We start from the raw sequence: 24251 nt of genomic DNA on the forward strand, positions 1-24251 counted from the left end.
CTTGAGTTTGTGACATTGTCACAGTGACTGGAACTGTCAGAAACGGTTAGGTGATAAACATTGGCGAAGCACGCAGAACACATTTTATGTGTTAATTTTGTTTTAATTCTAAAAAAGTTAAGTATATTAAAATGTCCCCAGAATCTATTTTACTGTTATGCAATTATGACGACCAAATTAACACCGGTAAGTGTATTTTGTAAACATAGCCTGAATATTATATTTTGAAAACAAAACATGATAGTAACCTAAATTGTAACCTGTATTTTCAGAAAATGAGAGAATAAAAAAGTTATGGTTAGACAAATGGTCTGTCAGTGATGTCGATTTATGCAAGGAGTTGTTAGAAACAGGTCTAGAGACAGAAAGTTTAAAGGCCTTGCTAAAAAAGTATCAAGGAGATGCAGAAACTTTTGAAAAGATTCTATATGTATCCACCGCCTCATTTCTAACATTTTGTGAACGTAATTGGAATCCTCATCCTGAAGAATTTAATTGTGAAGAGTTCTTTGGTATGAAATGGCCTTCAGATATTGATGTAACTACAAAACTTCAGCGAGATTCAGAACCAATATATGTTAATATAATACATCCTGAACTATTATACTTCTCAACACAAGTATACAATGCATTGTGCAATGCTGACCAGAGCTTGGTAAGTCAATTTTATTTTATTTTCCAAGACATTGAATGGCACTAATATAAAACTTGCGCAATACTATATGCATGACTTAGCATTACTTGTAATTTTTTTATCATTAATAGTATTTGCAAAGTATAAGAAAGCTTTAATGAATAGTCAAAATTATCCCTCTATGATAATAAGCTGGATGACTTGGCAGACTATGGGCATTGCCATAAATTATGACACAGTCAAAACCTTTTTAGGTGAACATACAGTTTACTGATTGGACAATATTTTTCAGAGTTTGTTTGAAATGTATATGTATTCATATTATTATAAAGTAGTCAGATATTTGCTATACTTCGTTTAGCTAAGTAAATAAAGAGCAGATTAATTCAATACAAGCTGCTTTTTTTCGAAACAAGATTCAATTGTATCTTATTCTGTTCAAAATGTTTAAGCAAAAAGTATTTATCCTACAGTTACATTTATGGTGGAATTTTCGAAGTAAAGTGGCTCACCAACGAGCTCTGGATGACACAAGTGCTACTCTTTATTCAGAACTAGAGATCATTATTGCCAAGCTAACCAACCTGCTGCATGACATTCAAAGTAAACCAAGACTGCAGATCCTTTTGTGCATGGAGATAGCCCAGGCTTACCTCATATATGGAAGGGTGCAGAGGACTGAGGAGTACCTGAACAGGGCTAGGGATCTAGCTGGTCTGAAGCTGGAGTTAACAGGTACTACAACAAAAATAAATACAGTACTAATAATACAGATTACTCAATGAACTATGAATATTAATAGAATATACATGACATAATAGACATACATAATAGATTTTATTTATAGGATCTGGTAAAGTGTTGCTTCAGTATTTAATTGAGATGAATTTCATGATACATTAAAAAAAATAGTTTAATTACAAATATGTGATTACCTTTTTCAAAAACTGAAGTAAACCATTAAAATATTTTCGAACCTTTTTGTAGGTATTCTCGGTAAGAGGACGAAATTCCAACAGACAATACTGCCACAGCTTGCTCTGTCCAGTGAGTTAGATTCAAACATAGACAGACCGTCAGCTGAGGACAGTCACGGTGGGTCTGAGCTGCCCCCTGACCTGGAGCTGCAGGATGACGTCAGACTGAACAAAATACACTATTTGGAGAATATCAGCCAAGCTGAACTGCCAAGCTTGGAGCAAGTACTGTGTTTGTTGACTGTGTAAGTAATTAAATTATGAGTCTTAGTATTTCCTCTTCATACATTATGAAAACTTGTAGCATTGAGTTCCTAACTTCATGATGTGTGTGCCGACATGTGTCCAATAGTAAATAAACTCAAAATGTTAAGAACGAAATAATAACATTTCATCTTTTTTTTCAGCCAATATTTAATGAAGGCCCAACCAAGAGATGCTTTAATGAATGAAGAACTAGCACCGTACATTGAAGCAGTACTCACCCAGAAGAAAGGTGCCTGGTCAACAAGAGTAGCGGCATTACTTATCAGGTGTAAACTGGAAGCGAATCATAAGAGAACAGTGGAGAGAGCCATGCTGCAGTGCGAGACTATTGTTAATGATAAGACAGGAGCTTCTCCCACTACTAGGTATGTGTTTACTATGTTACAAATTAAAAATGTGTAGTTTAAGTTTCTAATACGAAAATTTGTTCTCACAACTGGCTGTAGGTATCGGATTAAAGTAAAAACACTTGTATTTATACAAGTGGTGACGTGATACACACCAGTTAATTTAGATCAATAAGTCTTTTTACTGTCCAAATAAATGAATTGACGTCATAAATGTATGCATCGACAGATGGCGCATTTATTGTATCTTTATTATTTAGTCAATAAATAGTTAATTGGGTATTTCACAGAAAAAAATATACCCATTACTTCTTTTTTAAATAAAAAATAAATTAACTACATTTGTATTCCTCATTTCCCCATTCTGCTCCAGATTATCGTATCTATGGGCAACTGGTCTTCCGCCAGCTTGGAACTGGAGGCAGCAGTTAGCCGACCTGTATCTTAACTTGGGGCTGGTTAAAGCGGCGCTTGAAGAGTACCTCAAGCTTCAGCTATGGGAGGATGTTATTGTTTGTTACACAACTCTGCAGTTGAGGCATAAGGTATAAACACAGCTTATTCAATATACTGATCTATTACTCACAGTACGAGTAATGTTAATCCGCAAACTTTGACAATTGTTTTGTTTGCAACAAGTTAATTTCTTAGTAAGCTCTTAGGCTCAATTGAACACATTATTTTACGCATGCAATCTAACGTTATGTTTTTGTTTCCAGGCAGCAGAAGTGATTCAACAACAGATTGATATAAATCCAACTGTTAAACTCTACTGTTTGCTTGGAGATGCTACAGGTAAAAAGCCTCTTTATAGTTTTTTACCGACCTTTTAGTTTTCTCTTTTGTTGCATTACTTAAATATAACTTATATTTTATAGATGACATAAAATGCTTCGAAAAAGCATGGGAGTTCTCAAATTGTAAGAGCAGTAGAGCTCAAAGACATTGGGGTAACTTTTTGTTTGATCACAAAAAATATGAAGAATGCATTCCACATTATGAAAAATCAGTTGAGATTAACTCGATACAGGAAAGTGTTTGGCTGAGATTAGGGTAAGTTGCTCTGTACTCACTTTTGCCTTTATTTTATTTTCTCTGAACTTAATTATTTGTTTGGAAATACTTACGTAATCATCTACCAAAAGACTAATTAGGTCATACAACATAATCTTGTCAAACATGTAATCTTTCACAGCCCATTGCTTAGCATAGACACTCTGTGCTTTATGCATTGCATGTAGTTGATGTAGTATAGCCTTGACAGAAACTCGGTCATAAATTCTCTTTCAGCTACGCAGCCTTAAATGTAGAGAACTGGGAGTTATCAGCCAGAGCGTACCGTCGTTACACGTACTTACAACCCAACTCTTTTGAAGCCTGGAATAATCTCGCTAAAGTGTATGTTAACATGGGCGACAAGAACAGAGCTTATAGGTCGTTAATGGAGGCGCTAAGATTCAATTATGATAACTGGAAGGTAGGTTCTGATTATTATTTTTTGTGATGTAATTGTGAAATATTGTGGCTTTATTTCAAGAGGCTATGCTGTGGTGAAGCAGTCTGGTAAACAAAATGTAAAATCCAATCTTAATGACAGCTCTGAATACACGGCGACTACTTACTTAGTCACAAAATCATGAGTCTTCAGACATAAGGTGCTAACAGTAAACCAGTATGCATTGAAAACTCAATTATAATTGGAATTTCTATAAATCAAATTGTTCTTAAAAAACCGTACCTCCTTCCAAAGCTTTGCTTTATGAACTTCTTAACAAAATAATCCTATTGCTATAATTTCCAGCTTTGGGAGAACGTTATAATGATAAGTATGGACACGGGCCACTTCGAGGACGTGATCCGCGGCGTGCACCGCCTGCTGGACATCCTGCACAAGTTCGAGGACGTGGAGGTGCTGACGCTGCTCGTGCGCGCCGTCATACAGGACCTCAAGGATGCTGACGGCAATAGTGCTGCTAGGTAAAACAACACAATTGAATTTTTGGGGCCCTTTGACTATTGAATCACTCACACTTTGCATTACCAACCCGAGGTAGCCAATTGATGTGGGCAAACAACCACTTAAAGAATAAAGGCACAAAAGAGACTAGATAAAAATAACGAATTGTTTGTCTTTTATTTTCAGATTACAAAAGCGTGTATTGGAATTATTTGGAAGGATAACATCAATTCATCAGAATAAACCAGAAATTTGGCAGTTGTATTCTGACTTAAGCCCTACTTATTTACTGCGAGCACAGCGGCTTCTAAAGGCGTACAAAGGATATACTCAGGTAAATAAGCAGGTGTTAACAATCTCCTTACGAGATACGTAACAGTAATTTCCTTACCAATCATACACGGTTTTGTAAGCCGATAGAGTCACAAAAACCTTATCTAAAATATCGTTTATGATTTCAGAATGGTAACTGGGCTAACAATCCAGATACGTGCAAGCAAGTCATAGAGCTCGCGAAATCTCTTCTTGAACATAGCAAGCAAGCCAGACTAGATTCGGAAGAAAAAGATATCCTCCAAGCTAACCAACAGCTATCTTCTGCGCGTCTAACTGGCCAGGCTGTTATAAGGGCAGCTGAGAAACAGGATTGGCCAGAAACGAAAGAAATGCTTGAAGAATTAAAAGATCTTTTTTCGAATGTTACAGAATATATGAAATCAGTAATGTAAATATTGTTTTATTTTTTGTATACCTTGCTTTAAAAAAGATCTTTATAAATAATACCTTATTATTTTAACCACCCTTAAATATTTTAAGAAAATTCATATCAGATTTGTGGTTTAATAAAAAAAGGTAGGTAAGACCACGATAATTGATCAAGACGAAAATTTATTTTTTTCCCAAATATGCTAACCGAATCAATACCTCTTGCTTTTCGAAGTGGGTTAAAAATACTATTGTCTTTGCAGTAGCAACTATCGCTTCAGTGTGATGTTTTTGCGTTTAGTTAGTACTCACAATTTTACATTGAATAATAACAGATCCACGTTTATTTTGATTATTAATAAATATTACCGATAAGATATTAGACTCTTGATTAATGTTTCATGAAACATCAAAAACTAAAATAAAGGAAATTTTATATTTATTATTTTAAACTATAACAAAACGTAATGTCATTCCAACAAAAAATATTAGGTTATGTTTTGTTTACACAACACACCGGAGTTCAACTTACAACTTAAAAGTTAACTGATTTCGAAAAATAATACTAACCATGCTTAACAAGATTCTATATAACACGGTACTCTCGCAAACATTATCGCCGTGCGGCAAATATTTAGTTGCCGGGAATATTTATAGTCAAATTGCCATTTTTGAGTAAGTATTAGCCCGACTATTGTTAATTACTCATTTAAATTTATTAACATGACACTAAATCTCACTAATATCAGCAGAACACAACAAGCAATTACTAAAGGTATATCTAAGAAGGGAAAAAACGCATTTAATACGCTTAGCAGCAGTAGCAGCACACACTTTCATGTATTAAAGCCTAAAATATTAAAATACTAGCTGTTGTAGCTGTTGGTAGAAGATATAAGTCATGATTTATACCTGCTATGTATTTTTCACATTTTCCATTGTATCTTCGCTCCTATTAGTCGCAGCGTGATGGCTTGTAGCCTAAAGCCTTCTTCGATGAATGGTCTATTCAACACAAAAATTGGACCAGTAGTTCCTGAGATAAGCGCGTTCAAACAAACAAACTCTTCAGCTTTATATATTAAAAGAATAAAGATAAAGATAAAGAGGATAGATTTACATCATATCACAATATACAATAAACATCACATCACAATAAACACAGAAATGAAGCAACGAACGATAAAACTTAATACTCGCAAATATCTTTTCAGTCTAGATCGCATTCTGAACCCTGTAGTGGAACTCCTTACCTCAGATTACAACAAACCGAAACACATCCACACCCTTGAGTCTGGCCATCAAATATGCAGCTTAGCCAGCTCCGAGAAGTTCCTAATTGTAGGAACAGTCAATGAAATCTATGGCTGGGATTGGAAAAATGCTGCAAGCTCTAAACTGAGCAAACCTTCTTGGGTGATAAGAATACCTTCTCAGTCACCTCTAGAGCAGACTGATGTGAACAGTCTATGGCTGTCTGAGGATGAAGCTAGACTGTATGCCGGTTGCGGTGACAACAATGTTTATGTTTTCAACATGGAAGATGGGAAGCTGGTTTCAACATTTAAAGGGCACACTGATTATATTCATTCAGTTAGTGGCAAGTGAGTAAGACAATTCAGGATTATTAATTCTCGTTCAGGCCTATCCTGAAAATTGGTGTTGTTTTAAATGATTTGCTGTTTTTTTCCTGCAGTATTTGTATTAGGCAATCTTTATCGTTTTTCTACATTTGTTATTACCAGACCATAGTCTTGAAAAAGTTTATTTTCTGCTATACCACAAATCATTACTTATGATATATGTCAATTTTATTGGTCCTAGTCTAACTTTAATCACTGTGAGGCTAGCCAAGTAGAGAAGTTTTGATCTGGTGATATTAATCCTGTATAGGCCAATTGATACTTTTATCAAACTGTCTTATTTCTATTAACATCCCATCATTTTAGACCTGACTCTTTTTAAATGCCAAATAAAGTCTTATAAAAACTATGGAATATCACCAGGAACCAACAACTAATAACAGCCAGTGAGGATGGTACAGTCAAGCTGTGGGACTCTAGGACGGGGAGCAGTCACAACAAACTGGAGCCCCACACAAACAGTAAAGTAAGCCGTCCCGATGTCGGCAAGTGGATGGGCTCTGCTGCCATAGGAGATGACTGGATTGTAAGTATTTTAGCATTTGTTGATAATATCAGTTCCAAAGTTTTCACTGATTCATTATTAAAAAAAACATTAGTGAGGTAAATTCAGAATCATAGATTTAAATACGCATCATTAAACAGCTTTGGATCTTACCATGGAACATTATGGCAATATTAAAAAACAAGAATTTTTGCCGGACCAAGCCCAATGGTGGTGCTCCAATAGGCTGCCTTTATCCCCTTTAGACATTCTGTCTATTCCTATTTTAAAAACTCATCCAGTTAATATCGTCCAAAAAGTATATTACTACCACCCATCACAGCTGTACTAATGTGACAAAAACTATTTGCTTAGGTCTGTGGCGGTGGTCCTCGCGTCGCGCTCTGGCACCTGCGTTCATTAGACGCCGTGACTGTCTTCGACATCCCCGACCACGGCATACACGTGTCTTTCTTCCACGACGACTGCGTGATAGCCGGCGGAGCAGCCAAATACTTATACCAGCTCACATACTCCGGAGAAGTGAAAGTGGAGCTACCAGTATCAGCAACTACAGTCTACTCAGTCTTGCTAAGCACCAACCCCAAGGTCCTCACGATTGCTGGCTCAAGCCCAGAGATTGACCTCTGCACAACCTTCAATTATCGAGACCAAGTACTGCACTTCCGTTAGGTAAGTAATTTGTAAGATTTCTGTTAGGAGTAAGTTTTTGTAATAAATGAATAAATGCTATAACAAAACAGTTTTATTTACAAGTTATTATAAAGCGCCAATTTCATTATTTTAAAGCGTATCCTAAGTTTGAACTTTACCGTTCTGACCTTAAGGTTTAATTTTGCCTGAACACTGAATCACAATTTTCAAAGTCTGTATCAATAACTTAAATATATCCGTGTCCGGCTACTACAGCAGGTATGAATCCCTGGGTGCCGTCCCTCTTCTTTACATAGAACCACTCTGCGTCCACATCCGTCTCCACGCTCCCTCCCTGCACTAACACCACCACATCCCCCTTTTGAACCGACAACGTTTTGTTCAACACACTCCCGGTATAATCACTATTCACCACCAAAAGAGTCTGTCTCTTCACTTGTTTTTCCTTCTCGTGTATTTTATCTAAATTGGAACACACGGATTTGGTCTTTAAATATAGGGTGTCAAAGTCCTTTTCCGCACAGGATGTCTTGGATCTGCGTTTCGTTTTAGTCGGGTAGCGGCATTCGGAGCGAGTTCTCCCTCGCAGTTGTTCCTTCTCGTTGTCTGTCAGATTGCCGCAGGGCCGCGGGTAGATGTCGGTACTGCTTTCCCAACATGGAGTTTTCTTTTGGGGCGAAGTTCTGAAATAATTAAAGACAATCGATTAAGTGCTTATTAAAATGACAATAAACAAAAATATGGGAAATAAATGCGTTTCTCATTGATTAAAATTAAAATATTGCTAATCTATCCATGATTAAAACAAAAACTATCTATAATAAAACATTAAAGCATAATAAAAACCTACCTATTAGGCAGTATCCCTAGTGGTAAGCACGCGCTATACAGCACGTATCCCTCGTCACCATGCGGCGTCTGCGCGTACAGCCACTGCTCATTCTTGAACACCGCGTTCACGACGGTCCCTAGCGGCAGTGCCAGCTCCTGCTGCCCTTCCTTCTGCGTCTGGTACAACACGCTGGGGTAGGCTATTACCACGGGAATGTTTCCCGGACGGTCTATCGTGGCCTGGTAACAAAAAATCATAGTTTTAAATTAAAAAAGTTCTTATGTAAATAACATATCCGTTTGAAGCCTTGCCTTATCTCAAGCTAGGGTATAAATTTCTATGATAGCATCAGTATTTAAAATATGACTGGTTACTTCCAAAACTCGTAGAATAATATGGTAAGGTTCCAGTCCTGGACATGGTCTCAACCCATGTAGACAAGGACCGAAAGATATGAAGGAAGCTTGTTTGATTTTATTCTTCTTCGACTTTTACGACTTATAATAATATCACATACCTACAATGTATAAAAGTCGGACATCTGTCTTGTTTAAATTCAAAAATATCTTTATGGTGTTGATTGACAAACCATATTAGTTCAGAATTAATGTACGACCTCTGTGTAGTACCTATGCGTATAGTTTTTGGACAATAATCCGTTAGTGTCTTAAGTTTCAAGTGTCGACATAAATGCTTAGATATATCCATACATATTTAGAAGTCCACGACAGTATTTTAAGATTAAGCCCTCGTCCGTAGCTACAAAAAGAGGATCACCTACTTACTAGGATTAGGTCGACAATAATTTAAAGGTCTACTCATAGAAAATACGTTTTCTTTACTTGGAATACTAGTGACCTAGCTTTCATATCCATTTGGTCGATGATGAGTTTTAAATGAACAGTTATCAATGTCAAATGGATAGATTCTCTATACGAATTGTAATCTACGCTCTACTCAATGGTTACCGCTAATTCAATAAAACTGTTTTCTCGAAGTTTAAGGACTTGAGTCATAAGGCGATTGACTAGGCTTGTATTTATCGAGTCATTACCGTTCATGCCTCACAATATAACAGCACCTAAGCAAAGATTGTTTATTTAATGATACTGTTATTCAGATATTTAAGTATTGTACGGTAAATCGAATTCAAATGCTAACACTTTTATATGATTATTTTTCTTAAACTGATTACACGCATAATTAACAATTTATTGCTGTGCGAAGATGCTAGAAGCAAAGATCTTGTAATAAGAAATAAAAGAACATAGATAATTTACGACCCATTAAACATCGTGTTCGACAAAGGTCAATTACAAATTACAGAGATCTCGTAAGTCGATTTTTACAAGTCTCCCATGATATATGGTATTGCTGTCCCTACTCAACTCGCGCAATTAACACCGCCACGTTTAACTCCAACCAAGATATACTGTTGTTTCAAATAAACCGCATTGATGAATGGTCCTCTCCAGCCGAGATTATCTTGTAGCCCTATATTACTACAACCCTAAAAACATCCACTTCAAGCCCATTATCTTCAAAACATACCACAAAAATAAAATTGCCCCACGTAACATGAACGAGACGCCCCGAATTAATATTAAAAACTTCGGTAAGGATATCGAAAATTTTAAATGACTTGCAATTTATGCGTTGTCCAATTTTGCGCCAATTTCGCGGCTCACATTGTACAATCGGGTTTATGCTCCGAGGTAACGCACAAAAACCGTATGTACGGCACAACGTCATAATAATACCGGAGAAATGAATAATGATCGAGATTTACAGGTGCATTTAAATTCTTTTGTAAAAAAGATCCGTTAATATCCGCAATAACGAATGCCAAAATATGATGAATGACTTTTTAAAATTCAAATCTGGGGCTTATTAATATTTTAAGGGATCATATATTTCGGCCCACTTCGTGAGCGGTCCATCGAGACCGTCGGTCACTGGAAATCAATAATTTATCAATTGCTTACCTCTGTAAGAAAGCTATCCAAATCTCGAATGTCGTATCCAAATTTTTCTGTGTGAGTCTTCTTCTTCCTCCTGTGGCGATGCCTGTGCTTCCTCCTCACGTGCTCCTCCGTACCGACACTCGTGTCGGAGTAAGTGTCGTGCACATTAGCAAACTCTTCACACGCGGTCCTAAACCTAAGATTATGATAATACTCGTTGCGTCCCACGACCCTATCTTTCCCATCTCTCGACTTGCACTTTCTGTAACGTTCGTTTTCATTTAACTTCTGATTGTGGTTCTTGTCTATTTCATTCCTAATTATTGTATTTTTTATCTTATCTTCCGTTTGAAATTTTTCCGTGGTGAGTTTCGCATTTTCTAAATTTTCTTTTAACACCCACGTAAGAGATATTTTTGATTTATGGCGATGCGCTAAAGGCGTAGAGTGCCAGAGACCCATTTCCTGTATTTCTGCGTATTCCACACTGTTATCAGGATTGTCATCTGTAGTAGATATCTTGCAGTTCGCTAGCAAGTCTAAGACTTCGCATGCTGGGGGTGCATCACTCTGAAAGTTAAAGTAGAGTTGAAATATTTCCGCCAAAACCTAAAGCTTAAATTGATGTTTTTTATAATTTTTGAATAATATTTGCGTACCGTATTATTGTATCTCTGTATTTCATAAGCATCACAATCGTTCACTCGTTCACTGTACGGCGGCGGTAACTCTTTAAACGTAATTTCTGGAAGTTAAATAATAAACGATTAAAAATCACAATCGTTCGTGCTTAATGCCTCACCGGATACTATTAATAACGAGATTTATACCATAGTCAGCTGAGCGGATTATTGGGCATAAATAATCAAGTCGCAGTCATAACAATGAAAGTGGGCGAGTGCGCGAAACAATGCCCGTCCCGGGGGGATGCGCGCTCCCGGACTACCCGCGCCGCGCTCCCGTCCGCGCTCGACTCTCGCGCCCGTCCGGCTCGTCGCTTGGCATAAATCCCGGCGCGCGCGCCGCCCACCGTCCGCGGCCTCGCGCCCAACACTGCCTTCTCGTACTGATACACTATCGACATCGCCCTCCTCTAAAAAATCTCGGCACATTCTCACAGTTCAAAGTGGGCGCACTCGTGTGAGCGTAGTGGAACACGTCGAATTTGCCTCGGGACACGATTTGCAGCCGCCGCAAACACTCGGTCAGAGGTAATCATCCGTCAATTACTCATTTGCATAAGACAATGGGGTGGGTATAACTGGCCATCTAATGAAATTGGGCGATATTGTGGATACACGGCAGTCACGAACCACTAATTGTTAGGTGCTAAGAGTCAAACAATGAGAGTCAAAGGCAAGTCTTTTAACACTTCTCACGCTTTTGAACGTTTTCGACTCGTACAGAATAAACACCTGTGTTTGTGTTTCGTTATCTTGTCTCGTTGTTGATTTGTATTTTTCGTAATGGACATGAAATTCCTCTCCAATTGAGTGCTGTCTAACTCACCGTAACGTAACAGTCGTAAGCACTGCATAACAATAAATTAGAGATTGGCTACATTAAGAAATTCTAAATTAAAAATATGTTACCTACTATTCATTTATTTATCTCTAAGCAGCAGGATGCTTTCGGATTTTCTCCGTACGATGTCGATCATCACGGATTTTTTAGACGGTCCACACACGCGATGCTTATTTTCAAATTCAAATTTGCAATGCCTATGCCAATACTTTTTTTTGCATTCGATTAGAAAAATATTTAATGGTGTAATTTTATTTAGTGTATTCTAATAGCCTGATGCGAAGATGAAGATCTTGCTTGAAAAAAATGTTTGCAATGCACGCTAGGAAAGTGTCTATCAGTCGATTCAATTGAGTTGAACCGAAAATAAATGGATCTGTGGCGGTTGTTTCTGTTATTATTCTTCCGGAACTAATAACTCGAGTGATTTAAAAAAATCTGTCGCAGTTGGAGCCATTGATTTCTTTACAAAGTTTATGCCGTCTGTATCGGTATTCACACACACATATTTTTATTTGAAACATTGACGCCCGCGCAGCTTCGTTGGCGATTTTTGTTTACCCTTGTTAGTGACAATTTTATTACTCTCTTTATTTACGAACACCATAAAATAAATGCGACAGCTATAACATTTACGCGTTTTACATTCCACGGAATTGGAAAGTGAGACAGTGGTGAGGCTGTGTCGCGTACGTTATTCCGACGCCAATTTCACGGTTTTATTACATCCAATATTACTTTACCGCTCTCACATAATAATTGTTATTACATACTTGAAATACGCGGGTAATTATACAATTCCTTACAAAATATGGCCACTCTGGCCCAGCAACATAGTACGTGTGGTTCCGCGAGAGAACGTATTTACAACCGCTGTTATTATCGTTTATTAGATATAATTAATTACATTCATTAGAAGATGGGTCGCCCACCCACGTTTTCTTGCTATTGATGCAATGGTGTTGTGTTGTTATGTATTTTGTTTCATGTACGAAAAGTTATAACAAATTTCATGGTCGGCTAGTACCAAATTGTTTCTAGATGCATTTTAGGTCTTAATAAAAATGGAGGTCATTTCTCTGGTTCCTCATAATTAAATTCATCCAAAATAATGCAGTAAAAATGTACATTTATTTTTAGCTTGTCACTTAGTGTAGCAAATAGCAAACTCAACATTTTTATGGACAACTTAAATGAATTCTCGAACAACAGTTAACTGTTATCGATGGTCACGTATTTCAGAAATATTTTGTCCATTTTTTCCGTACTTATAATTCTCTTCGTGGCTTAAGGGGCATGAAAACGGAAGACAATGCGTTTAAGCCCAAATCACGAGCATATCGCTATGTGGGGAATGTGTCCCCACAATGAGATGGAATGCCGCGCAGATCACGACGACTGCCGAAAACGTGCGCACACGCATCCCGCCGGGCGTCCCGCGTCCCGCCGCGCAACCGTGCAACGGCCCTTATAAAACAAATTATGGATTTTTAAATACGTGTTTAATATATTTTTTATTGCACACAAAAAGAACTACCTGACATTTTTAATTTTCTTGCTACTTTAACGGCTAGTTAACTGATGTAACATTTCGTTATCTGTTTATGAGAGAACTCGTAATAGAATAATTACGATCAATTTTGGCAGTCAGAGATTATGGAAAGTAACTTTGTTGTTTTGTTCTGAGACTGATTAAAATTACTTTTTGCTTGCATTTTATTAGTTATAAATCGAAGTAGAGCAGGTCGGTATCACTGAAACCGTTGTATTTGTACTGTTCATTCATAAAAACCTTCGAAGAACTGCGTAGGTTTTAAAGGTTTTCACAAAACAGCTGAGGAGTTCGTAATAGTTTTATAATTAATTATTCTAATTTGTTAAAATCCAAATATTTTTTTCGTGTCAGATTTCAAATTAAAACTAATGGACACCGGTGGCTCAGAATTTATTTTGTTGTTATTGGTTCGCCAGTCTACTTATAAATTAAGTAATTTTTGCGATTCTAATATTGTGACATAATAGCTTTTTTATAATTAAGTTTTGCCAACACCAATAATATTGATATTTATTGCTTTTATAGGCTCTATAGAATTACTTATTTCAAAAGAAATTATAGATGTTCGAGTCTAACATTTAAAATTCACATATAAACAATATGATAGCCATTACTTTGAACATGTTATTATAGAGATGATTATCGGTAAGTCATTATGTTCGTCCACGAAATACATATTTTAGGAACGCCTACGTTCGTATTAGATAATAAAGTTTAATATTAACGTTATCGCGCCAAAATCTAAATATAATAAGTTTGTATTAAAGGTGCCAAGTTTTCCTAATATATTCTGTTTGCGTAAAAGTACTGAACACGTGTGTGTACACTCGCCTTTATTTACATCACTAATAACCCTTTGAAGAATACCAGTGCTGTATTTCGTGCTAATAAAGTTCATTTTCGTGATTCGCTGTTTCTTCAGAATTGTTGTCCGACTGTACATTACCGCGTGTGATGACACCGCTCGCTAGTTTCGTATAATTTGTGACGGCAAATTATAAGGAATTCTAATTGGTCGTTTAACTAAGTAACTGGTTGACACTCGAGTATAATGGTACTTGTCGCAGTAAAAATAAGTTATTATGGTGACGGCTGGTCTTAATCGCTCGGCTTTGAGTAAAAGGGAAGGCTGGACAGTTTAAATATTTTGGTCAAGTGTAATTTGAATTTGGTTTATTTGTCCTGTTGTTGGACAGGTTGACGTTGCTACTATATTATGTTGCTCATCATACAAAATTATAAGTAGTATGCAAAAGAGTCTTTCTCATAAAAATAATGACAGACCTAGAAGATTTTAGATTAAATTTAGCGAGTTTTTATGTTAAATTTTGCAACTTAATATATCTTCTAATGTCAATTACATGAATAACTTGAAGGTACTGACAACCTTAGATAAGGATGTCTATAAAACTCTCAACGCAATATTTTTCCAACGCGCAGTTACGGCTTTCGGAAACAATAAGTGGGCCTTCAGAACACACGTCAAACATGAGCGTCCGTGACTGAGATTCGTGAACACGTCAGAGGGGGATCGTTGCTGGAACTGGTAGGAGGGCAGCAGGGAATTAAGGGTAAGTGTAGGCAACCGATAATTGCGGCGTGGGAACGCGCCCGCCGCCTGCGCCGACAGCACAAAAATATTGCCGATGTTATTACAACTCGACTTGATATTGTCAGTTGTGTTGTTGTTTGATAGTGAAGATTTTAAAAATTGAATCAAGTGATATGTTTTAGTAAGGTTAGTTCTAAAAAATGGGAATATCTCATTCCCATTTTTTAGATCTCCATTTGAGTTAGTCTTTCTTTTTGATACGAGAAAAGTCTGTCGGCACAACTTAAAAGTTGAAGTTCAAAATCAATGTCAAACTCGAATGTTAGTTCTCCAAATTAGGCTACAAAATAGCACTTTTTGAAGGCCAAGTTACATTGGAGCCAGTTTCGTCCACCCTTGACTGCTTCCTAAGTGATTTTGCTGCAAGAGAAGAAACCGCGCTACCAAACACCACAGTTATTCCCATCAGTTCGGAAAGTGATATAGTTACTCAAAGTTAATTTTTTCTCTCTTCTTCGACTCAAATAAAGCGGTCGTCAAAAGTAATAATATATGATAATATTATTACTTTATCATTGCGTAACATTAATATATTTCAATGAGAGACGGAAGTAGTCGTAACGATTTAACGTTTCGCAATATTTTTGTCAGTTTGGCATCGATACGTTTTGTTTCGCGTGTTTTGCACTTTACGTAATCGTTACAGACACTCATTGTGATTGGATGCAGTTTTAATAAAATATTTTTCCTCAAAAGACGTAATAGCTGTAAACGCTAAAAATAAAAGTTTCAGTAATTAGCGGTATAGTGATTCTGCTAACGTTACTTCCCCTATGCACCTACATCGCAATGCACGCCACAATCGGCGAAAAGGTAAAATTGCTGCGCAGGCGCATTATTGCGTCCCGAGCGCGCCAAACCATTGTGATGATGAGCACAGAAGGTCAAGACCACACTAATAAGAGGAGAATTTAGATATTCAGTTCGCATGTATGTCGTATTTCGAAACAACGCCGTAAGTCATTTACATGTGCTTACACATTGAATTTTACATTTTTTCGTTGTTATCGTCGTGATATGAAAACTATTTAAAAAATCGTATTAAGTGAATTTTCTGAACTTGTATTTAGTTAATGTTGGTCCGAGAAGGCGGCGCGGGCGCATTCGAAGCACACCTGCACGAATCATGCATTGTGTGCATCACCGAGCATCCCGTAATGACTCCGTATATTCCTAGATCTCTTACATACATATAAATAAAGAATGTTAGCAAGCATCCACGCTTTTATACCATAAAAACCGAAAACAAACTGATTTTATACCGTTTATATATTTTCAAACCGACTTACGAAGCATAAATTATAACAGTATTTTGCTCAAACAACTCAAATTCGACAGACGGACTGAATCCAATATTTATATAGCCGAGATCAGCGTAATCAAACAGGTTTTTTTGCTAAAGAAAGTAGCATTACAGCTAATAATATTAGACAAATAAGTGTATTCTCGTACAATAGAAAGTGAAATTGGTTGAGGACGTTGAGGTTAGTGGAACGCTTTCCTAATGTCGCAAAACATGGTGGAACATGGTATGTCTGTGACTAATAGGTAATCACAAGAACAGGCTGCGCGATTCGCCGCGGCACCCGACCGGCCTGCGCTGTTGACATCTTCAGATGGACACGCAATTATGTTTGTTTAGCCTCTATGATTGCTAAGTCACAGGTAATGGACTGCGGCTGGCGATTTGCGTAGTACCCGCGGTAGTGTTACACGAGTGCCGTACCGAATGTTGGATTACATCAGTAGAGACCTCCTTTCAGTCTCCCTAGGGAATTTAGCTATAAAGTTTTTGAATGGGTCGGGGACATCATCTAGAGCTCTAATATATTTAAAACTAATAGAAAGATGTTCTGTTTTAATATCGGCTCCTGAAAACCTTTTAGCAAAGGGAGCGAGAATTCCATACGCTTCAGCCTTAATGGTTAATAGCCTATCAGATGTATGCTGGGCAGTCCAGCCGTGAAAAACCAGGAGACTTAAAATAAACCTTAACTTTTATCTCCTTAGATATATTCTACTACGAAATAAAATTTTACACTGATTTCCTTTCTATTTTTGTCAAAATAAAACGCTAGCATGATTAGGTAACCAATACATTCATATGATCAACAACTTTCGTATTTATTATAATATGGATATTTATATCAATATAGAATACGAAAGCGTAAAACGCAATGACGAAGTTTGTTTGGAGAAATACTTGTCATAAGTCAGATGCTGGGCCATATGAACAAGCGATTGTCAAACAGACAATTCACCCGCTACCAGACAATGGGTTTGATGGACAATAGAAAAGTACGTATGTGCCCTAAGTAACAGGGAAATGCGATATAATGTTTTCATTTTTCTGTACTTTTGTGCTGCCTCAAGTACACTGGCACTGAACTGCATCAGTGTACCTTCTTCCCTATTTTTTCCAAGTCATTACCAGAAATCAAAATTTCGCAATATTTCGAATAAGGAAAACGGGAAGTTACTGCAGTGGATGTTTAATAGACTTTTATTGCCAGGAACTGTAAAGAGTCAGTCGTAACCATGAAACAGCAGTAACAACCTTTTACGAGACTGGGGAACTTTGAAGTTAACCGTCATTTAAACCTTAGGGCAAAGGTTTGTATCACTATCAGCACCCGCAGTGAAAGCCGCCCCCCTCTCCCCCCGCCTCTTTAAGACGCGCCAGTGATGTGATTTGTCTTTCTGATATTAAAAACATGGGAGACAAAACGTACGAAAAAAAAAAAGCAAGATAAGTTGCCTAGCTACATTCATAGCAGGTGTATCCACAACACAATAGCTATTGTGTCCACTCATCAGATATTAGAAATAAATGGGAAACGTATTAATAAGGAAAATAACGTTACTGTCGATAAAAGTATAGATTTGGTAGAGAATGCAGCATGTTGCAACCCAGAGGTCTGAGTCAGCACTCAGACCAAGCGTGACTCGAATTACTTGGCACTCTACTTCCTAATGAATATGAATAACGACTTCCTAATGTAATAAAAAACTTGAGTATTCGGGGCCTAACACTTCTGAAATCTTTGCCATCACATTGTTTGAAACTGCTATTGATAATGTCTTTCGGTTAATATTTTCAATTATCAAGTTTTTTCGTGGTTGTACTATATGGGTTGGCCCCAAGCTCCACTTTCGCATGTTCATGAGAGCGGTACTCGGCCACGTTCCGTCACATGACAGCGTCCGATGCTTACTGCATGTTATCCGTAACGACGTGACATCGTCTAGGAAGGGCCTGTCCTTTCCACTCGCATCTAACTCACTGGCCACATTCCTATTCATCTCGGATTACAAAATCTCGCATAATTTATCTCAACAGAGAATGCAATTTGTTCAGACTGACGCAAAGTGGACGACGGACCTCGAACAATGCTCTATGATTTGTTTATTATGAATATCATTTGTTTTACAGCGCCTAAACACAGCCCGTTTTTGTCTGAACTTATTACAGCCAATCGGGACTCGTTAAACACTAGTTCCCGTAATATCTGTAACCATAGATTACATCAGAAAACATTTAATTATTATATTACTCTATGGCCAGTTCCAAACGTATCATTAACAATTCGACGTAGCGATGGTATCATAAATGTGCGATCATCGGCTTTTCGGCATCCACTTGGAATTCCAGCTACACTGGCATTCGGGAAACCGATTAAAACTTCACAAAAAAGAGCTTTACGTACAATAATTTAAGGTCAAGAAGGAGCGTGATCTCGACGCTGTGGATAAAAATTATTTATTTGCGTGGGGCGCGGCAATTAGGGGGGCGGAGCGCGTCTGCGCGCACGACCTCTCGACCCGCGGCCCGCGCCCGCGCAGCGCCAGTGGACACTGCGCCTGTCACGGTGATGCCCCGGCGAAACTATCTCGAAATTGCATTCACTCCGCAGCACGATCTCACCTACTTTTGTGAGATATGTTCAACATTTTCGCATTTTTCGCGTACAAGACAGCCAAATTGCCCTTACAGCAGAACGTTAAAAGTAATTGTTTTAACTTTAAGTATAGTCATTATAGGCATGTTCCCAAAATAAAAGACCGGCAATGAGTTTAAAATTGCACATTAAAAACAGTTAATCAATAATGAACTCGTAGTCTCTACACGCTATGAATGTCCATAAGCCACGGGTCGCCTGGTCAGTTTTATTATTACATTCTTAAAAGGAGATGCAATTACCGATACAGCATGTATCGACGGACGCACGCGCACGCATGCGCTCATCGCCACAGCGCGCCGACGAAATGTAGGCGGCGCGAGTAGAAATTAACCCGACTCTAGTATCTGATACCGAAGCATGTTGCTCTTTAGCTTTGTTATGCTTTTGTTTTTGATGATGGGAGCGACGAAGACTAGCCGTTATGAACGCGATTAATTTACGCTACATGTAGCCCTCGCCTCGCGTATTATGAGCCAGTGTGCCATGATGAAAATATAAGCTATTCGTGGTATTCTAGTTACATTATAAAATCATGTTAAGGCAATCATGGATAGTATCTACGATATAAATAGTTTTTTAATACTAGCTGAGTGAAAACTAGGCTCAGAGTGAAAGAAGAATGCTCATTAAATCAATCTTACAAATTGTACCGTAACATATTTTGTGTAAAAAAAGGCTTAGATGCACCGGAACAACCCGCGAACGCTCGGCCACTTAACTAACATCAATTAGCTCACATGTAACTATTATATCATAAAGTTGGATAACTGAGATTACGTAAGTTGTGATAGTAACTCACTCTCTCTGAATTTGTTGAAGATTCTCTTCATGTCGGCGTGCGTTGGCTGCTCCAGTAGTTCCCTGGCCAGGTGTTCCCGCGCACGCGCCCGCGACACTAATGCTGTGCCGCGAGCTGGCCGCCGTCACGGCTGGCTGCGCCGGCGCCGGTAGCGTACGGGGTGGATAAACTCTACATCTAAATGTAGGGCTTCCTGATATGGTGGCATCGATTAATTTGCGAATGACTAAACTTTGTTTTTGAATCGCCTTCATGGCCTTTGTTTCGAGACAAAGGTTGACAGCCACAAAGGCCTGAGTAATATTGTTGTTTTTGATTGGGGGTTATATCAAATCTGCGTGACTAAAATTCGTTTTTGCGTAGGACTGTAACTATTTTTTGCTCCACCACCATAACCTTTAACCCCTTTCATGTTAAGGTTTCCACATGTGCTTATTACGAGTTTTCGAGTTTTTCGGACACAGCCAGAAAGTACGAAAAACACTGAATAACTTATGGTTGGTATTGGTAAGGGTTAGGTCAAAGGTAAAAGGCAGACGTTAGAGCGGTCGTAGCTCGCAGATGATCGGACGAAATCCGCTATAAGCTGAACCCCAAGCTTCATGTCGTGTTCTTCAATGTCAAATACATATATTAGAAGGTAGCGCAACATATTCAAAAAAAGATCGCTCAATAAACGTGGGACTACGACCGTATTAAGCATAACGATGCGAGGAGGTCGAATGGTAACCTTAACATAGTCTATGTAATAAATGGTAACATATAAAAATGTAAGAAAAACTTTGTTCAGAGATATTAAAAAACTACTAGTACGATTTTTTAAATTACTTTAGTGTTAGATAGCCCATTTGGCTGTATAATATATATCATCAAGCTATGGATAATGGCATATTTTGTAAACCGGCGAGAAGATACGTGTACTATTTCTAGAAACTATTTCCGCTTCTTCCAAAATTGTAAGGGCAGAGCAGAGATCGTTTTGAAGACGCTCAGAGGATATTAATATCCTTTTACAGGGACATTGCTTGATCAGATTAAGTAAAAAAATACTGTTTGTATTCAAGTAAATAAACAAAATAGTTTTCTCATTACCTATTTTTCCATAGTATCATTAAATAAAACAGTTGTCGCAAAGAGATTATTATCACACAAACAAAAAGAAATCCGTGGCCCAAGGCGAATGATTAAGCCGCAGGCAATGTAAAGGGGGGTGCACACTGCAAGGAATCACGCTCGACAGAGCGCGTCGTTGCGTGTGCCGAGCGGAGCGCGCCGTGCGATATGCTCAGCGGAATAAGCAACATGCTCTTATAAGAAGTAGTCACACCTACATGGGTAAACAATTTTAACAGCTTCACATTTTTAATAATTTGTGAACATGAATGTCTTTTAGCGAGTTTTAAAATAGTGTCCTTTAGATAGTTTAAAAATAGCTTTTTAAATAAGTCTTGGTTCGAAACATCATTGAATGAACCGGGATAGCTAACGTAGATGAACTGTTCGATCGCTTACCTCCACTAGTTGGAGAGGCACCGATATTTAAGAAGAAAAGGTTTTATTTTAGGTTTTGATGAAGTCGTTTTTGATTCGCTGCTTGACTAGATTGTGCGGTATATAAAACTTTTTCATTGACCTGCCTACATCATTATTCTCAATCAATCGTGGCCACATGAAATTGCATAAAAAAGTATTATTTGGAATATATCACACCAATATGGTTTAATAAACTGTTTAGTTAAACAATTGTCAATTTATAAGTCAGTTTTAGTGTTATTAAGGAATTTTATTATTAAATAATAAAGGTAATCATATTAATTAATCGTGAATTGGGTATACTTTATAACGTGTTTGTTGTTTTATATATTTTGAAAATGGTTGAAAACGAATCTCCGTCGCCCTCCACTCAGCGCAGTCTCCACAATGCACCGTCATCTGTGGAGCCCTCGGCGTTCACCCTTAACGAGGAAAGTCAGGTCCGAGTGGCGAAGCCCCCGCCTTCCGTCATGTCTAAGCGGAGAATGTACCGAGTTATCGTCGACGACGTCGACGTCACCCCGGAGGACATTGTCGACCCAGAATTTGTGACTCTAGATGAGATGATCACACACGCCGCCTACGGCAAAGCAAGGTCGAGGAGCGAAGCAGTGCTAAAATTTTCGAGATCTAAGTCACGAACGGCTATGGACGGTACTAAGGTATACGCCACGACTATCAACCTTGACGACATTCATATCGATCACACACTCAACACGGAGGAAGGCGTCGAAGCCGACGACGGCGACATATCGTTAGCTCCTTCCGCTTTTTATTTACCAAAAATGAACCCAATTACTTCTTACCCACCTGAAATCTTCATTACATTGAAGGAAACAGAAACAGTTTTTTTATTTGAGTTGCCGTCCGTATCCTACGATAAAGGAACTCCCGAAGGTACAATTATTGAGGAAGAAAACACTTACTATGAATACATCACCGTTGGAAAAGGTAGAAACCGAAAGATGGTTACTGAAGAAACTCAAACAAAGGAATGTATAAAGCAGACAAGACACACGTTAGCCACGAGGCCGCAGAAGAAAAACGCCGAGTCCTTTGCGTCTATGTGGGACATGCACGACACTTACGCGAAAATCGCCAAGACCTTGCAGGAGCATGAGGAGCCAGATGAAATGGTTATGTACCAATCCGCCGCCCCGCATCTGTTGCGCAAGAAAAGAAAAAAGGTTGCATTCTCTATAGATCACGACAGCTCTCATAAAACATTCGCAGAAATAGCTTCAACACCACAATATTTAGACGCTGTCATGTTAACAGAGCGTGTTCTCGCATCTTTAGAATATGGAAAAGCTCAGAAAAGATTCCGAGGGCTAATAAAAATGGATCCCCTGTCATTAGATTTGGTTTACATTTACACGCTGAGACCGTTGTGGACTTTTGAATGCGAAGAGACGGCAGGTAGACCTATAGTCAGTATATCTGTTAATCCTAAAAATGATAATATAATGGCAGTAGCACACGGAAAATATGGCTTCGCGGATGCTTTCAATGGGACGGTGTGCATTTGGTGTACCAAGAACCCTTGCAAACCGGAAAGATTGTATCGCTTTGAGGTTGCCTTGACGTCAGTAGGGTTCTCTGAAAAGAATCCTAATTGGTTAGCTTGTGGATTCTTCAATGGAGACGTATTAATACTAGACATTACTTCATACGAGATAAAAATAATTGCGAAAAGCAAACGTGACACGAATCCTTGTTTCGAGCCTATTTGGACTATCAATTGGCGATCTGTGGATAGAGAAACCGAGTACGTGATGACGACGTGCCAAGATGGAAGGATCAACCGGTTCCAAAGTACAAAAACTCATGAGTTTATATGTGCACCCATGATGCGTATCTCAACCGTAGAGGGCAAGCTCAAAGGTTTAGAAACTGCTAAGACATGTTTGAAGGCGGACGTCCCGATCACGCGGTACCCAGCAGCCGTGTGCATGATGTGGCACAGGAACTGCGAAAACTGCTACCTGGTGGGGACTGACGAGGGCTGTATCCACAAGTGTTCCACGCACTACCTTAACCAACACATAGACGTGTTCCGTGCCCATGCCGGGCCCGTCACGGACATGGTCCAGTCTCCGCATATGAATATTCTGATTGCATCGAGCGGCGCGGACAACGCAATCAGGCTGTGGATGGAGGGCATGGACGAAGTTATTATGACGTTGATGTGCCCCACAGCAGTCACCGGAATATCATTCTGTCCGGTAAATGCGACTATTCTGCTATCGGCGAGCGGCAGCGTCTTGTCCGTGTGGGACTTACGTCGGAAAATTCATATGCCGTGCGCGGAGTACACGTTTCCGGGTAACGTGATACTGACGTATATCCGGTTTGCAAATCAAGGACACAACGTATTCGTGGGTGACACGTGGGGTAGGGTCCACACCTTCCATTTAGAAGATACACCGATACCGCCCTACTATCAGTGGAAGTTACTTGACGAGGCTATACGCAAAGCTCTGTGCACCAGACCGCATTTGATCAGGCAACTCGATAAACTTCTACGGTTAAGGTCAAGAGAACGTACGAAAAAGTCTTTGTAGTCAGATAATACCGGCTACCAAACGAATGATACCCATACAGCATTCTGTCATGTTTGTCGACTGCAGTTTTATTTCTTTATAATTAGAGTCAGTAATAATTATAGCTGTCATGCTTTATTAGCTTTATTTCTGGCATATTTTTGTTATTTTAGTAATCGTTTAGCTTTACTGTTAACGTTAGTTATTTTTATTATTATTTGAGTGGGCTGATAAATAA

At 38.4% G+C, this 24251-nt stretch overlaps 4 protein-coding genes across 4 annotated transcripts; 3 read left to right on the plus strand and 1 right to left on the minus strand.

Annotated features, from left to right (window-relative positions):
• The first annotated feature begins 37 nt into the window (after positions 1–37).
• Positions 38–4911, plus strand: LOC113508758 (tetratricopeptide repeat protein 27). The gene is made up of 12 exons (XM_026891845.1): positions 38–186; positions 273–655; positions 1108–1369; positions 1622–1856; positions 2019–2243; positions 2599–2770; positions 2945–3020; positions 3104–3278; positions 3516–3702; positions 4027–4202; positions 4369–4516; positions 4644–4911. The coding sequence occupies exons 1-12, from the start codon at positions 132–134 to the stop codon at positions 4908–4910; spliced, it is 2361 nt and encodes a 786-aa protein (XP_026747646.1). The 5' UTR covers positions 38–131; the 3' UTR covers position 4911.
• A 457-nt stretch (positions 4912–5368) lies between these two features.
• LOC113508764 (THO complex subunit 6) lies at positions 5369–7770 on the plus strand. The gene is made up of 4 exons (XM_026891850.1): positions 5369–5562; positions 6102–6491; positions 6894–7056; positions 7390–7770. Exons 1-4 carry the CDS (start codon positions 5459–5461, stop codon positions 7705–7707), a joined length of 975 nt encoding a protein of 324 aa, XP_026747651.1. The 5' UTR covers positions 5369–5458; the 3' UTR covers positions 7708–7770.
• LOC113508762 lies at positions 7763–21068 on the minus strand. Its single transcript, XM_026891848.1, has 5 exons — positions 19938–21068; positions 11145–11230; positions 10507–11055; positions 8540–8760; positions 7763–8372 (listed from the first exon to the last, which is right to left on the minus strand). The coding sequence occupies exons 1-5, from the start codon at positions 19966–19968 to the stop codon at positions 7916–7918; spliced, it is 1344 nt and encodes a 447-aa protein (XP_026747649.1). The 5' UTR covers positions 19969–21068; the 3' UTR covers positions 7763–7915.
• A 567-nt stretch (positions 21069–21635) lies between these two features.
• On the plus strand, positions 21636–24242 carry LOC113508760 (WD repeat-containing protein 78). Its single transcript, XM_026891847.1, has one exon. The coding sequence runs from the start codon at positions 21809–21811 to the stop codon at positions 24032–24034; it is 2226 nt and encodes a 741-aa protein (XP_026747648.1). The 5' UTR covers positions 21636–21808; the 3' UTR covers positions 24035–24242.
• The last annotated feature ends 9 nt before the right edge of the window (positions 24243–24251 follow it).

Source organism: Trichoplusia ni, chromosome 3 (assembly GCF_003590095.1).
Source record: "Trichoplusia ni isolate ovarian cell line Hi5 chromosome 3, tn1, whole genome shotgun sequence".
Classification (NCBI taxonomy): Eukaryota; Metazoa; Arthropoda; class Insecta; order Lepidoptera; family Noctuidae; genus Trichoplusia; species Trichoplusia ni.